At 35.5% G+C, this 17,920-nt stretch overlaps 1 protein-coding gene across 1 annotated transcript; it reads left to right on the forward strand.

Moving 5' to 3' along the window:
* The first annotated feature begins 1,890 nt into the window (after nt 1–1,890).
* On the forward strand, nt 1,891–16,777 carry LOC123565071 (peroxisomal 2,4-dienoyl-CoA reductase [(3E)-enoyl-CoA-producing]-like). The gene is made up of 8 exons (XM_053528051.1): nt 1,891–2,048; nt 2,386–2,454; nt 2,943–3,012; nt 3,598–3,832; nt 5,027–5,151; nt 6,293–6,386; nt 9,107–9,211; nt 15,756–16,777. Exons 1-8 carry the CDS (start codon nt 1,972–1,974, stop codon nt 15,968–15,970), a joined length of 990 nt encoding a protein of 329 aa, XP_053384026.1. The 5' UTR covers nt 1,891–1,971; the 3' UTR covers nt 15,971–16,777.
* Nucleotides 16,778–17,920: the final 1,143 nt, after the last annotated feature.

Consider the following 17,920-nt stretch of genomic DNA (forward strand, 5'->3'; position numbering starts at 1 on the left):
TAATACTGAGGGAGGGCAGACTTAAAGCCCTCAACTGTCTGTGCGCCGACTATCTCACTTGACAGATGGTTTCAATCCACAGTCGTGTTAATGAAGAAGGAGTTTTTATACTGTTCAGTTTTTGCAGTTTTTATTATAAGACCACGATGGTTATTCACTATATATCTATCCACTATGTTTTTTGTATTAAAGTTTGGGTCACTACTAGTTTTAATTTGTCTCTTGCTTCTAGCTGGTTTGATGAATTCGTCGGGTGGTATAGCTGGTACCAACCCCTCGACCACTTTATATAGGAAGACGAGTCGGTTGGATCTGCGACGATCTCGTAGGGGTGGAAGATCCAGTTCTTGTAGCATCCTTGTCATGCACCCTTCATTTTTGGTTTTGTAGTCATTTGTTATAAAACGTGCTGCTTGAGGTTGCACTCTTTCAAGCTTGGTAATATCTTTTTGTAAGTATGGGTCCCATATAATGGCTCCGTATTCCATCAATGACCTAACCAGTGAAATGTATGCTGTTTTCATACAGTCTTTAGTACAATTTCTAAGATTTCTACGTAGAACCGCCATGGTGGAATTGGCTTTCTTAGCAACTTTAGTAATATGTGTTGACCATGTAAGATCATCGCTGAGTGTAAGGCCTAAATAAGGATTTTCAGAAACTTGTTTCAAGATGACATTACATAACGTGTAAAAATATGGTGATTTATTATTAACACTTAATAAATAACACTTTTTGGCATTGAAACGCATGCCCCATTTAGCAGCCCAGTGTTCAAGTTCAAATAGGTCATTTTGTAATATTTCATAGTCCGTTTGGGAACGAATTTTTCTGTACAGTAAACAGTCATCTGCAAAAAGTCTAACTTGGGATTGCACTGATTGCGGTAAGTCATTTATGTGACACAAGAATAGAAGAGGTCCCATCACTGTGCCCTGGGGCACACCAGAATCTACTGTAGCTTTCTGGGAGCATTCACCGTCGACAACTACCCGCATGTGTCTGGTGGTTAGAAAGTTCTTTATCCATGTATGTATAGGGCCTTCAATGCCAAAACTTTGTAATTTGTGTAATAACTCATCATGAGGGACAGTGTCGAAGGCTTTAGAAAAATCCAATATTATAACATCTGTTTGATGACCTTCTTCATAGTTTTTCAATAAATCTTCCATGGTTACAAGAAGTTGGGTTTCACACGAATGACCTGACCTAAATCCATGGTTTAAATTAGTCAAAATATTGTTCCGTTCTAGATGATTAAGAAGATGTTTACATATAATATGTTCCAGTAATTTTCATAAACAGGTACAAAAGTATATGCACTTAGTTTTCTCAAAAATAAATTAGGTATATCTGTTGAGCAGATCCACATAAATACGTTTATCATTTAACATGAGTGAACCAATTACTTATAACAAAAAGTTGTTATTTCATTTACTGAAACAACAGTTGTGCTCATATATACATATATATACCTGTCATATGCAGTTATCAATAATAAACGTGTTTGTCTATATACTCTATTACCACGCTTTTTTAAGTGATTAGTACATGCTACTTATTTGTTCTTGTTAGTTTTTAATGGCCGTAATAACAATCACAATAAAATATTATTAAACTTTATTACTGAGTATGTACAAACACGTACCAATGTCCAATACCACAGAGTGCCAGCATGATCAGACAGAGAGATAGGCTGACTTAGGATAAAATAAACCAGACAGGTCCTCCACGCAGGAATATTGTCAAAAATCTTCTGCCTCCCAAACTCAAAACTTACACTGGATCATCGAGCTGTTGGCGCCGAGCTATTGAGGCGGTATAAAGACGGTAAGTTGTGTAGGAGAAATTTAGTACTATTCAACCGATATTACTTTTAGTTGCCATCCCCGAAAATAACCTATGTCACGTGATAGACATGTGAATATAAACATTTAACATGCTAATTTTTGACACTTACCCACCAGCAAAATGTCACAGTCAGCGGCATCGAGCAAAGAAAAGTGCATTGATGGATACAAATATTTATTTAACAAGGACTTACTGAAGTGAGTTTAAAATTAGAAATATACGCATGTAGTAGCCTATGTCAATATATTCAGTTACTTTCGATTTCATTTTTTCCCCTTGTGCATTTTTAGTCCAAATAGATCTAATTAGACGTGAAAAGACGTAAAAAGTTGTCATTTAATTGACGTTCATCATTTTTATGCTGACATTTCACATTTTTACTATCAAAGCCTTTTTCGTCATGGAAAATAAAAATGTTAAATATCAATTAAAATGAACTTATAAAGTGATATATTATGAGTGATGTCAGGTCTTATATTTAGGACTAGAGTCTAGTGCATTTTATGATACATGATATGTTTTGATTATTTCCAGGGGCCAGGTGGCTTTTGTAACAGGCGGAGGAACGGGCATTGGTTTTACTATTGCTGAAGTTCTCATGAGGTAAATTTAATTATTATATTTAGTAACATACTTTGGTACACACAGCTAGGTACATGCTTTATAGACTTTCTTTTAACCTTTAGCATGCTGGCAGCAAGTGATCTTGCCTTTGCAACCAGTGCAGACCAAGATCAGCCTGCATGGATGCACGTGCAGGCTGATCATGGTCTGCACTGCTCGCTGTTCAGTCATTAAATTTTCAGTGAACATCTCATTGAATAATATTGAGTCACAGGTGCTGCCCAAATTGAATGATGGACCAGACCATTTTAGAAACTTAGCAGGGTAAAGATACCAAATTGTTTCTGTCTCTTGACAACTTACTGCCACCATATCATGGCTGAACAAATTTATTTTTAAAGCCTTATTGTAACACTACAGATTCTTGGCTTACACAGACATCTCTGATATATTTATTATTGTGTTTAAACTATACATTTTATTTGCAATGAAAATATTTGATATATCAAAGTGTTGCTCTATTAAAGCTTTGAAGGGTGCATTTTAAGAGGAATAAAGAACAAAGTTTCCTTAATAAGTCTAATCAAGATTGTTCAGGTAACATTTTATAAGATTTTTTTATTATCAAATTCAGTATTGGCACTGTTGGTACATTTTAGACATGCTGTGATACAATATTGAGTCGGGATGACAAGTTAAGTCTGCAGCTAGCTAGAGGCGCACTGAAAAATGTATATCTGTAAGAGGATGCAGAGAGTATAAATTGCATCAGTTTTTTTTTTTCATATTAATCAACAATTTTTTTCTTGTTGCCATAATAAGTTGTCATTAAGCTTAATTTCTTTAGAATATAGCAACAGTTTAGAGTTTAAGAAGAATTATAATTTTTAGAAGGCACTGTACTAATTTAGTAGAAATAAAATAAAAATACACTAATATCAGTTGAAAATGCTAGAGATCCTAATTTTTTGATTAAAATTTATGATTGAATTCCTATAATGTTATCAAAAGTGACAGTAGATAAAATTAAGATGTTATTAATAAAGATATTTTGAAAATATATGACCTCTGAGTGAGTTGCAAGAATAATATGAGCCATGCCATGAGAAAAACCAACATAGTGGCTTTGCGACCAGCATGGATCCAGACCAGCCTGCGCATCCGCGCAGTCTGGTCAGGATCCATGCTGTTCGCTTTCAAAGCCTATTGCTATTAGAGAAACTGTTAGCGAACAGCATGGATCCTGACCAGGCTGGTCTGGATCCATGCTGGTCGCAAAGCCACTATATTCGTTTTCACATGGCTCGGCTCAGTTATGATTTTAAAATCTGTTGTTTATTTTACCAGCCAAAGAAGGTTCAAGCAGCTGTTGGTGAGGCGATGAGAAGATTTGGAAAAATCAACTTCCTTATCAATAGTAAGTGGTTTTAAACATGTCTAAAAATATACTAATTACTCATGCATATTGAATTCCTTTAGCCTGCTGGCGGCAAGTGGTTTTGCCTTTGTGACCAGTGTAGATCAAGACCAGTCTGCACTTCAGTGCAGGCCGAGTTCTGCACTGTTCACTATACAGTCATTAAATTTTCCTTTGAATAAGAAGTGGTACTTAAGTCCAATGGTAATTATGCAACTATAGGTTTGCCATTATGGCTATAGAAAGCTATTAATTGACCTATTTATTAGCTTGATTATACAAAGTATGGAGAGCTATCCTACTTGACCCAGCGTCGTCATCCTTCCGTGTGCGCACCTTGGTTAAAGTTTGATGCACTTTCTCTTTATCTCTATTATTACTTGATGGATTTGCTTCAGAAAATCAAAATAGTTATTCCTCATCATCACCCACACCATATGGCACAAGGGTCATAACTCTTGCACCAATATTTTATGAATTATCCCCCCGTTTTTACTTAGAATTTCAGGTTAAAGTTTTGGTGAAATTCCACTTAATCTCAGTTATTACTATATGGATTTGATTCAGACTTAAAATATTGTTCCACATCATCACTCACTTCATATGGTACATCTAGGTTCTTAACTCTGGCACCAATTTTAAATGAATTATGCCCTCTTTTTACTTAGACTTTTATGTTAATTTTGATGCATTTTCACTATATCTCTGTTATAACAGAAGGGATTTGATTTAAACATGAAATAGTTGTTCAGCATCATTACCTAGATTACAAGGGCCATAACTCTGACACCTGTATTTTATAAGTTATCCCCCTTTTTACTTAAAATATCAGATTAAAGTTTTGATGCACTTCACTCTACAGTGTATCTCTGTTTTTACCAAACAGATTTGATTCAAACCTTAAATAGTTGTAGCACATTATCATCCACATCATATGACACGAGGGCCACAACTCTTATACCAATATTTCATGAATTATGCCCCCTTTTTACTTAGAGCTTCCTCAGATGTGCCCAATTTTGCTATCCAGTATTGAAATAGTGAAGCGCGCTTTCTCCTGTGACAGCTCTTGTTATATACCCTCTGGTCATTTTTATTTTTGTATTGTCATTTTTTCATTTATACCACAGTATTATATAGTTTAATATGCAGCAGAATACCACTGTTCCAATTACGGTACTGGTTTTATTTCAGGTGCAGCAGGTAACTTTCTGTGTCCAGCTGAAGGTTTGTCCTTCAATGCATTTAGGACAGTGATGGACATTGATACCATGGGAACATTTAATACCACAAAAGTTGTCTTTGATGAATACATGAAGGTATGAGAAATTATATTTTCATGCTAATATAACCTGTAGTATTATTTGGTCAAAGTATTATTTACAGACTTGTTGTTCCTCATAAGGCTGTATGTAGAAACAGGAACTGTAGCAAAGAAAGAAGTTATCAGTGAGACATGTTTTATCTGTATGTAGAAACAGGAACTGTAGCACAGAAAGAAGTTATCAGTGAGACATGCTTTATCTGTATGTAGAAACAGGAACTGTAGCAAAGAAAGAAGTTATCAGTGAGACATGTTTTATCTGTATGTAGAAACAGGAACTGTAGCACAGAAAGAAGATATCAGTGAGACATGCTTTATCTGTATGTAGAAACAGGAACTATAGCACAGAAAGACGATATCAGTGAGACATGTTTATCTGTATGTAGAAACAGGAACTGTAGCAAAGAAAGATGTTATCAGTGAGACATGTTTTATCTATATGTAGAAACAGGAACTGAAGCACAGAAAGAATATATCAGTGAGACATGCTTTATCTGTATGTAGAAACAGGAACTATAGCAAAGAAAGAAGTTATCAGTGAGACATGTTTTATCTGTTTGTAGAAACAGGAACTGCAGCACAGAAAGAAGGTATCAGTAAGACAGGTACTGTAGCACAGGAAGAAGATATCAGTGAGACAGACATGTTTTATCTGTATGTAGAAATAGGTACTGTAGCACAGAAAGATGATATCAGTGAAACATGTTTATCTGTATGTAGAAACAGGAACTGTAGCACAGAAAGACGATATCAGTGAGACATATTTATCTGTATGTAGAAATGGGTACTGTAACAAAGAAAGAAGATATCAGTGAGACATGTTTTATCTGTATGTAGAAACAGGAACTGTAGCACAGAAATAAGATATCAGTGAGACATGTTTTATCTGTATGTAGAAACAGGAACTGTAGCACAGAAATAAGATATCAGTGAGACATGTTTTATCTGTATGTAGAAACAGGAACTGTAGCACAGAAAGAAGATATCAGTGAGACACGTTTTATCTGTATGTAGAAATAGGTACTGTAGCACAGAAAGACGATATCAGTGAGACATGTTTATCTGTATGTAGGAACAAGTACTGTAGCACAGAAATAAGATATCAGTGAGACATATTTTGTTTGTTATAATTTCAGAAACATGGAGGTGTAATAATAAATGTAACAGCCACACTACAAGTCAGAGGTCAGGTGTATCAACTTCATGCTGGCTGTGCCAAAGCTGCTATAGGTATAGGATGTTCTCCACAAATTACCCTCTTATAACAAATTTGGGACGGAACTGCCATTTGAAACTAATTATTTCCAAAGTGACCATTAGAGTGGCCTCTGTCACTTTAATGCATTTTACACATTATTGCCAGGACAAGAGGACAAACATTTACTTTTAGTTTTTGTTATAAAGTTTTGTGGAAGCAATGATCAAACGTCTAGCATGTTGTGTCAGTAGAAATGACATAGTTTAAATGTGTTAATTTTGTCAGAAGCATATTGTGTCTGCAGTAATGGTATGGTTTAAATGTGTTAATTATGTCAGAAGCGATGACAAAACAGCTAGCATGTTGTGTCTGCAGTAATAATAGAGTTTAAATGTTTGAATTTGTCAGAAGCGATGATCAAACATCAAGCATGCTGTGTCCTGCAGAAATGTTTCTGAAGTAATTATGATAATTGGTGTAAATGTGTTAATTTTGTCAGAAGCGATGATCAAATATCTGGCATGTTGTGTCTGCAGAAAGTATATGAATTAAATGTTTTAATTTTCATGAGCGGGGTCCTCTGTGGCCTAGTGGTTTAGGTCGCTGACTTCAAATCACTTGCTCCTCATCGATGTTGGTTTGAGCCTCACTCGGGGCGTTGAGTTCTTAATGTGAGGAAGCCATCCAGCTGGCTTTCGGAAGGTCGGTGGTTCTACCAAGGTGCCCACTTTTGATGAAAGAATGCACGAAGGTCTACCTCCACTATCAAAGATGAACTATAATTGTGTCGGTGCGACGTTAAACCCAACAAAAGAAAATAAATAGTCAGAAGCGATGATCAAACATCTAGCATGTTGTGTCTGCCGAAAGTATATGGTTTAAATGTGTTAATTTTGTCAGAAGCGATGCCCAAACATCTAGCATGTTGTGTCTGCAGTAATGATAGAGTTTACATGTTTGAATTTGTCAGAAGTATTGATCAAACATCTAGCATCTTGTGTCTGAAGTAATGATATGGTTTAAATGTGTTAATTTTGTCAAAAGCGATGCCCAAACATCTAGGATGTTGTGTCTGCAGTAATGATATGGTTTAAATTTGTTAATTTTGTCGGAATCGATGATCAAACATTTTGCATGTTGTGTCTGCAGAAAGTATATGGTTTAAATGTGTTAATTTTGTCAGAAGCGATGACCAAACATCTAGCATGTTGTGTCTGCAGTAATGATATGGTTTAAATGTGTTAATTTTGTCAGAAGCGATTATCAGACATGTAGCATGTTCTGTCCGCAGAAAGTATATGGTTTAAATGTGTTAATTTTGTCAGAAGCGATGACCAAACATCTAGCATGTTGTGTCTGTAGAATGATAGAGTTTACATGTTTGAATTTGTCAGAAGCGATGACCAAACAGCTAGCATGTTGTGTCTGCAGAAATGATATAGTTGAAATGTGTTAATTTTGTCAGAAGCGATGACCAAACATCTAGCATGTTGTGTCTGCAGTAATGATAGAGTTTACATGTTTGAATTTGTCAGAAGTATTGATCAAACATCTAGCATCTTGTGTCTGAAGTAATGATATGGTTTAAATGTGTTAATTTTGTCAGAAGTGTTGGTCATACATGTAGCCTGTTGTGTTTGCAGAAAGTATATGCGGATTAAATGTGTTAATTGTCAGAAGCGATGAACAAACATCTAGCATTTTGTGTCTGCAGAAATGATATGGTTTAAATGTTTTAATTTTCATGAGCGGGGGCCTCCGTGGCCGAGTGGTTAAGGTCACTGACTTCAAATCACCTGCCCATCATCGATGTTGGTTCGAGCCTCACTTGGGGCGTTGAATTCTTATTGTGAGGAAGCCATCCAGCTGGCTTACGGAAGGTCGGTGGTTCTACCAAGGTGCCCGCTTTTGATGAAATAATGCACGGAGGTCTTCCTGCACTATCAAAGATGAACTATAATTGTGTCGGTGCGACGTTAAACCCAACAAAAGAAAATAAATATATAGCCAGAAGCGATGATCAAACATCTAGCATGATGTGTCTGCAGTAATGATATGGTTTAAATGTGTTAATTTTGTCAGACGCGATGACCAAACAGCTAGCATGTTGTGTCTGCAGTAATGATATGGCTTAAATGTGTTAATTTTGTCAGAAGCGATGACCAAACAGATAGCATTTTGTGTCTGCAGTAATGATATGGCTTAAATGTGTTAATTTTGTCAGAAGCGATGACCAAACAGATAGCATGTTGTGTCTGTAGTAATGATATGGTTTAAATGTGTTCTTTTTGTCAGAAGCGATGACCAAACAGTAGCATTTTGTGTCACAGTAATGATACGCTTTAAAGTTTTTAATTTGTCATAAGCAATGACCAAACATCTAGCATGATTGTTGTGTCTGCAGAAATGATATGTAAGAAGCGATGGCCAAGGATATAGCATGTTTTTTCTGCAGTAATGATACGGTTTAAATGTTTTAATTTGTTAGAAAATATGGTCAGACACCTTGCATATTGTGTCTGCAGTTATGATATGTTGTGCCTGTTTCGAAGTTTTAATTTTTCAGAAACGATGACCAATCTTATATAATGTTTTGTCGGTTTAGATGTTATATTATGTTAGAAAAAAATAATGTTCAAACATCTAGCTTGTTATGTCTGTTTAGATGTTCAAATTTGTCAGAAACAGTGACAGAACATGTAGCATGTTTTCGCTTAAGAAATTACATGGTTGAGATGTTTTATTTTGTCAGAAACGATGACCAAACATCTTGCAGTGGAATGGGGAGAGAAGGGGATACGAGTGATGTGTGTTGCCCCTGGTCCAATATCTGATACAGAAGGCTTCAGCAGACTTGGTAAATATTTAATGTAAATGTTTCTAATGAAAGAATGCGTATTCATCTACAGATTTGCTGTGATATCTTGCAAGTTAGAGGAATTGTTGGAACTGTAAAGGTCTTAAAGAATTGTCTTACCATTGTTTTTTGTTACAGAGTTATAGCAGGTAAACACAAAATCTGTAAAAAGAACTCGTGACAGTAGAAAATTGATTGTGTTTTTAGCTCACCTGTCACGAAGTGACATGGTGAGCTATTGTGACCGCTTGATGTCCGTCGTGCGTCGTCCCGTCAACAATTCCTAAAAAAATCTTCTTCTTGAAAACCACTGAGCAGAATTACACCAAACTTCAAAGGAATGATGCTTGGGTGGCCCCCTTTCAAAATTGTTCAAAGAATTGAATTCCATGCAGAACTCTGGTTGCCATGCCAACCGAAAGGAAAAACTTTAAAAATCTTTTTGTCCAAAACCACAGGGCCTAGGGCTTTGATATCTGGTGTGTAGCATCATCTAGTGGTCCTGTACCAAACATTATCAAATTATCACCTTAGGGACAAATATGGCCCCGCCCCGGGGGTCACATGGTTTATATAGACTTATATAGGGAAAACTTTGAAAATCTTCTTGTACAAAACCACATGACCTAGGGCTTTGATATTTGGTCTGTAGCATCATCTAGTGGTCCTCTATCAAGATTGTTCAAATTATCCCCCCTAGGACCAAATATGGCCCCGCCCCGGGGGTCCCAAGTTTTACATAGACTTATATAGGAAAAAAAGTTTAAAAATCTTCTTGTCTGAAACCACAACACTAAGACCTTTTATATTTGGTTTGTAGCATTGTCTTATGGTCCACAACCAAAATTGTTCAAATTGTACCCCTTGGTTGAAAAGAGGCCCTGCCCTGGAGGTCCCAAGTTTTATTTAGACTTATATAGGAAAAAGCTTTATAAATCATCTTGTCTAAAACCATACGACCTAGGCTTTTGATATTTGGTATGATGCATTGTCTAGTAGTCCTCTACCAAAATTATTCAAATTATGCCCCTGTGGTGCGGTCACTTAGTTATTATGTGAGTTATATAGGAAAAATACTTAAAAATCATCTGATCCCATTTCCAAGACTGTTTAATTATAATTACCTGATGACTCCAAGTAATATGATGTCACTTGACTGTAACCTTGACCTACTGAACTACTTTCATGTTTTTAGCTCACCTGAGCACAAAGTGCTCAGGGTGAGGTATTGTGATCGCTCACCGTCCGGCGTCCGTCCGTCCGTCCGTCCGCCCGTCGTCCGTCCACACTTTCCTTTAAACAACATCTCCTCCTAAACCAACAGGCCAATTTTGATGAATCTTCACAGAGATGTTCCTTGGATGGTCTTCTTTAAAAATTGTTCAAAGAATTGAATTCTATGCAGACCTCTGGTTGCCATGGCAACCGAAAGGAAAAACTTTAAAAATCTTCTTCTCAAAAACCAGAGGCCCTAGAGCTTAGATATTTGGTGTGAAGCATTGCCTAGTGGACCTCTACCAAGTTTGTTCAAATCATGACCCCGGGGTCAAAATTGACCCCGCCCCAGGGGTCACTGTATTTTACATTGGAAAATCTTAAAAAATCTTCTCAGAAACCAGAAGCCCTAGAGCTTAGTTATTTGACATGTAGCATTGCCTAGTGGACCTCTACTAAAGTTGTTCAAATCATGACCTCGGGATAAAATTGACCCCGCCCCAGGGGTCACTTGATTTTACATAGATTTCTATAGGAAAATCTTCAAAAAAAAAAAATAAACCAGAAGGCCTAGAGCTTAGATATTTGACATGTAGCATTGCCTAGTGGACCTCTACAACATTTGTTCAAATCATGACCCCAAGGGTCAAAATTTACCCCGCCCCAGGGGTCACTTGATTTTATACAGGAAAATCTTCAAAATTTTCTAAAAATAAACCAGTAGGCCTAGATCTTAGATATTTGACATGTAGCATTGCCTAATTGACTTCTACAAAAAGTTTTCAAATCATGACCACCAGGGTCAAACTGACCCCGTCCCATGGGGTTACTTGATTGTACATAGAAAAATCTTCAAAATTTTCAAAAAATAAACCAGAATGCCTAGAGCTTAGATATTTGACATGTAGCATTGCCTAGTGGACCTCTACAAAATTTGTTCAAATCTTGACCCCCGGGGTCAAATTGACCCCGTTCCATGGGGTTACTTGATTTTACCTAGAAAAATCTTCAAAATTTTCTAAAAATAAACCAGAAGGCCTAGAGCTTAGATATTTGACATGTAGCATTGCCTAGTGGACCTCTACAAAATTTGTTCAAATCAGAGAACAGAGTTATAGCAGTTAAACACAAATCTGTAAAAGAACTCGTGACAGTAGAAAATTGATCAAATTATAAGGTTAGTTGTAGGTTATAGACATTTATTGGCATATACAATTAAAAGCTAGAAATATTCGTCTTAAGTATTCATATTCTTTTTAATACACTCAAGAAATGTTAAAACGCAGCATCCATTTTTTATGATACTCGATGCAACCTTTGTCACACTTTTGGATCATAATGCAAATGTACACATCAATTTCCACAAAGCTTGCTTTTTATTTGGGAACAAAATTTAATAACCAATGTCTATATTAAATGTGCGAGTTTGTAATTGTTCAGAGCCCAATAGACTTCAAAAGGTTCAGATAAGCCATCAGCCATCTTGTTAAATACAGCTTGAAACTTTATTGGTACACATTTTTGCAACAAATGTAATACTAATTCATAAATGAGTGTACTAACTGTCGTTTTAAAGTTTGCATGTTTGTTCTGATTTAACTGCAGTCCATATTCCAGTAGAGCGCCAGGTATACCTTTGTTAGCTCATGAGCATTGTCACGGGGGTTTTTTGTGTTCGTATTTACTTTGAACCGAGTCTTGCCTCGACTTAGTTAACATTTGCTTTGAGCGATATTTTTTTTTTGTCCAATTTTTCCTAAATGGATGGCAATCTGGCAATTAGAAAAATGTGGCTGTAAAGGATCTGCACCATTCATTTTTGTACAGATTATATCAGTTTGCAACCTAAATCTGTAATTTAGAATCTTGACATGAAATTTGTCTAAATTTACGGTTGTTGGAGTTACGACATTATTGGCAACATCTAGAAAAAGCGCTCAAAGCTGATGTGCGCTAATCAATTTTAATACAAAAATTTAAAAAGCGCATCAATTTTTTGATACTTAATGAAACCTTAGACACTTTTTTCATTGCTATGTAACATCGATTTTCCAAAATTTCTTTTTACCTCTTGAATTTATTCCACTGATTGCATTATTAAATGTCGAATGTTTGTTTTTTATTATTTGTCAAAATACAAAAAGTTATCGAAGAATAAATGTTCATATGACTAAGTTAAAACTTTACTTGCTCAATTTTGTTTTAAAGTATTTATTAAAGCTTTAAATAGTGATTGTCTATAAATTTAAATTTGCCTATTGTGTTTTTCATGTTCTATTTTGAATCAACAACACAAATATGGCCATACCAAGTGATAATACATAGTAACATGCACAAATTAAGCAAAATACACTCCTCGTTATAGCCAAGTTATTTTAGGAGGCATCAGCTTTCGCATATTATACAAAGTTCAGACAAACTTACAACAGAGCTTCGCAAAAAAGTGGGAATAAGTCAGACAACTCAAACTAAGCAGTTAATTATATCATAAATTGTATCATGCCAACGAACCTATTTGAACTGACCATAGAAATCAATATCAAGTCCAGATTAATGCAGGAAACAAACTGCGACAGCATGATCCAGACCAGCTGTGCACCGCGCAGTCGGTCAGAATCCATGCTGTTAGCTTTCAAAGCCTATTACAACTAGAGAAACCGTTAGCGAACAAAGGATCCTGACCAGAGTGTGTGGATCCGCGTTTGATCTGGGTTCATGCTGGTCACAAATGCACTATGTTGTTTTTCTCATGGTGCGACTCGAATGAATGTAGCTGAAGTGAGCAGAATCTGTCTTGAAACAATTCAATTTTTAAGTTGGTCAAATCTGTTATCCGACGACTTGCAGTCTGACAGATTGCCGTTTCAAAAAGGCGAGTATTAGTATCATTGCTGCGCCCAATTTCACGGGCTTACAAGTTGATGAAATCGTGATACAGTAGCACAACTTAGTCAAAGCGAGCTTGCAACATTTGTCACCTTGGGCGACCAACGTTTCCACGTTGATAATTCGTGTTTTGTCAGACGAAATTGTACCGGAATACATGTGTATTTATGCATACATATAGTATCTTATATTGTACATTTGCTGAAGGAAGATTATCCGTGAGGGAATATTATTTAGAAAACATACATGTCTTTGATTCTCACGGCAGGTCACACTGCAAACAATATCGAATGACTTTTAACTGAATGTTCTTTTATTTTTGTTCACTCTCGTATTGCTAAGCATGTTTTAGTATATTTTGTTCTTGATATAACGATGAACTTTACATGTTCAAGTTATATCAATAATTACTGCCCTGTTCATAAAGCATCTCACTAAATTTGCGCTAATTAGTGTTAATTGGCAGTACCAACGCCTGAGGAAATTCATATCTCTGCTGATTATCGATTTTCTACAAATAGCCTAATTAACATGTGGTCATTTTTTTGCGTGCTTGAAACGAAAACGAGACAATGCAGTCGAAAATTCGGTAACATTCTTAGATCACTAGGGTTGCATTAATATAATATCTTACAATTTGATAGCTATGACGAACATTTAAGTTTGTTCTGACATATTTGAAAAGTGTTACAACTTGCTGGAAAAGCTATCAGAGGTACAAACTGGTATTGTCTATGGACCGGAAATGTTTGGAAACTTTTCCGTTGAAATTCCGTTTCTATTTTTAGCCGCGGATTATTGCTAGCAGAAGTAATTGTTTTTTATCAAATAAAGCCTTAAATTTGGGGAGTTATACATGTGACACTGCGGTTAGGAAACATTTTTGAATTGTCAGTCTGGATTCCCAGGCTAGGTTTCTACATATATAAGCTACCTTTTCTACGTTATAAGCTACGTGACCTCTGTGGCAGTACTAAGCAATAGCTAATCAATATCAATTATCATCGCTCCAGTTCAGGTGACATGAGGTCATCGTTTATTCACGTGACCATAAATTTGCATATTTGTATTCATACACGTGGTTGTTTTAATTAAAACGTTGACTTCAGTTTGTATTGATTTTAGTCGCCGAATTTACATTAAAAATGGTATTAAGGCATATATTGTAGCTTTGCCTATTCTGCACGTTGTGTAGATAATTGTTTACCTGGAAAGCTTGGAACTATTTTTGGTTGTTTTGTTAGGATGGTCTTAAGAACTGACAAGATTTCTCAAACTGAGTATTCTTTTTGACACCGGTGGCAGCAGCCACCAAAAATGGCTACCTCCAAAATCTCGAAAGAAATTGAGGTCATCTGTGATCACCCAGATTTTGGAAGATATATGGCTTTTACAAACTTAAGCCGGGAAAACCATCAACCTAAACTCTTGACATTAGTATGGCAATATGCATAGCATGCCGTAAGACTTGCGCAAGCATATAAGCAAAGGTTTTTTCAATTATTGATTTTGTGGGATTGAACTCATTCCAGTCGTTTACTAAGAAGTAATTAATCGGTAATACTTTTTTTGCTCCAAATAATTTTATTTTAATAACACAATATCACTGGATAAGTCCCTGGTGAAATTATGACGAGTAACTAATTTGAAGTTTACTATCTTCACAAATATTTTATTTTTATGCTGTTAACTTAATCTGTCTATGAAGGGATACAATAGAAATAGGATATTTGACGTCTGTGTGGTTCGTATCTTAAGTAATGCAATAAAACATTCACTGTGAGGTGAACTTATATATATGCAACTAGAGTAACCGATTATCCGATTATATCCGATTAATCGAATCGGTTGGCTTGTCCGATTATGCCGATTAATCGATTGGCAAATCTAACCGATTTGCCCATCACTACTCAAAATGTACCTGACCTAGAGTCATATATCAATAGAGGAGTATTATATAGCATGATTGTGCACCTCGTGTTCTCTCTGTTATTTCACTCAGCCAGATCAGTATTATGGTCGTTGACTTAGAAGAAAATAGTCAAAATACACATAAAGTGCTTAAAAGTTAATGTTGTATATGTCATAAAGTTATTCCACCTAGGGTCACGAAAACATGTACAGTAACAGGAAGTGAGGGCACCAGTGTCCTATGGACACACAATAATGGGGATTCTTGAATGACACGTAAAGAGAAATAATTATTATAGGAATAAAAGAATTGAAAGAAAATACAAAAACGAGGAAAATTTTTGAATTTGGAAGCTACAAGATTTAAAATGTTCCTGGGGTCAGGGGGTCTACCCCTGGAACTTTCTGAAATATAGATATAAAATGGTGGCCTCTGGTGCACTTTTAGATGTAAATTATGAGTGCCATCTTGATGAGTTTAAATCACTAAAAGTAACCTTTAAATTGACACATTTTTCTTTTGTAATTGTAGGAGGAAAAACAATATCGGATGAATATGTAAAGAATATTCCTATACAGCGTCTGGGTAAACGGGAAGATATAGCCAATACCGTGCTGTACTGTGTCAGCGACGCTGCACAGTTGTTGACTGGTACCACTGTGATTGCCGATGGTGGTGCTTGGTTAACAAGTGAAAACAGTCTGCGAAGAGTACGACGTATAATGGAAATGCATGCAAAAATGTGAATAGCAGTTTCAAAGAAAGGAATGAGGTGCAAAATGTGCAATGTTCAAGAATTGTTGTATCGTTAAAAATGTAGCTATTGTTTTATCCGCCGTTTCTGTAACAAGGGTTTTCCTTGAAAAGACAATACCATCTGTATATTATACATAATTCTAAAGAACTCTAAGGGAGGTAATAGGAACTTTTTAATTTTTCAAAATATCTTAATTAGTTTTAAATTTATTGTCAGAAAAAGATTTCGCCAGGGTATTTTCTGTTGTAAATTTCTGTAATTGTTTACTATAAAAAGCAAAATAAAATCAGTTCTGACTTTATTTGTGAATGGATTATATATACATCTAAGTTAGCAGAAAAGCAGCATTTGTATGAATTTGTTTTTAAAATATTCTCTCTCTCTTTTCAAAATTGCGAATTCGCTCGATTTTTACAATGGGGGAATACATTGTTGGCCGTAAAAGTAAGGTTATTAAAGACATTTAAAGAATTCAAATAGACCCTACTACCACCCGTGGAGACCTTTAGATTGATATATAGTTATATCTGAATCTTGCAGTTTACAAAAAGCTGGTGGATTGAACAGTAATGTTTTACATAAATATTTTTATGCAAATATGAAATTGTTATTCCAGATTGTCATTAATGTGGTTTTATTGAAAAAAGGAAAAACTGTTTATTTTAAGTGGTGATCAAGATCTCAGATATGTGTCATAAATTGTTATATGTTTATTCCAGAATGTGGAATAATGTATGTTTGCTAGCCATCAGTATTTTCCATATCTGTATATAATACAGTAAAATATACAAAATTATTTTGTTCACTTTTAGTTACCTAATTATTCGAAAACAAGTTCTGATTATCTTCTTACTGGGATGTTCTGGATAAAACCGGTTCACATTTTTATCTGGATGAATATCTGATATTTTTATACTCACTTATGAAAAACCCAGTCGTTTTTAGCTCACCTGAGCAATGTTCAGGTGAGTTTTTGTGATCGCTCGTTGTCCGGCGTCTGTCTGTCTATCCGTCTGTCAACATTTAGCTTGTGTATGCGATAGAGGCTGTATTTTTCAATTGATCTTCATAAATTTTGGTCAGAATGATTGCCTTGATGAAATCTAGGCCAAGTTCGAAAATGGGTTTAGGTCACGAGGTCAAATCAAAGAAAAAACTTGTGTATACAATAGAGGCTGTATTTTTCAATTGACCTTCATGAGTTTTGGTCAGAATGATAACCTTGATGAAATCTAGCCCAAGTTTGAAAATAGGTTATCTGGGATCAAAAACTAGGTCACTAGGTCAATTCAAAGAAAAACCTTGTGTATGCGATATAGGCTGTATTTTTCAACTGATCTTCATGATATTTTGTCAGAATGATAACTTTGATAAAATTTAGGCCAAGTTCGAAAATGGGTCATCTGGGGTTAAAAACTAGGTCACTAGGTCAAATAAAAAAAACTTGTGTATGCGATAGAGGCTGTATTTTTCAATTGACCTTCATGAAATTTGGTGAGAATGATTGCCTTGATGAAATCTAGGTCGAGTTTGAATATGGGTCATCTGAGGTCAAAAACTAGGTCACTAGGTCAAATTATAGAAAAATCTTGAGTATGTGATAGAGACTGTATTTTTCAATTGATTTTCATAAAATTTGGCCAGAATGATTGCCATGATAAAATCTAGGTCAAATTTGAATATGGGTCATCTAGAATCAAAAACTAGGTCACTACGTCAAATCAAAGAAAAACCTTGTGTATGCAATAGAGGCTGTATTTTTCAATTGACCTTCATGAAATTTGGTCAGAATAATTGCCTTGATGTAATCTAGGTCAAGTCTGTATATAGATCATCTGAGATCAACAACTAGGTCACTAGGTCAAATTATAGAACAATCTTGTGTATGCGATAGAGACTGTATTTTTCAATTGATGTTCATGAAGTTTGGTCAGAATGA

The sequence above is a fragment of the Mercenaria mercenaria genome, chromosome 2, assembly GCF_021730395.1.
Source record: "Mercenaria mercenaria strain notata chromosome 2, MADL_Memer_1, whole genome shotgun sequence".
Lineage (NCBI taxonomy): Eukaryota > Metazoa > Mollusca > Bivalvia > Venerida > Veneridae > Mercenaria > Mercenaria mercenaria.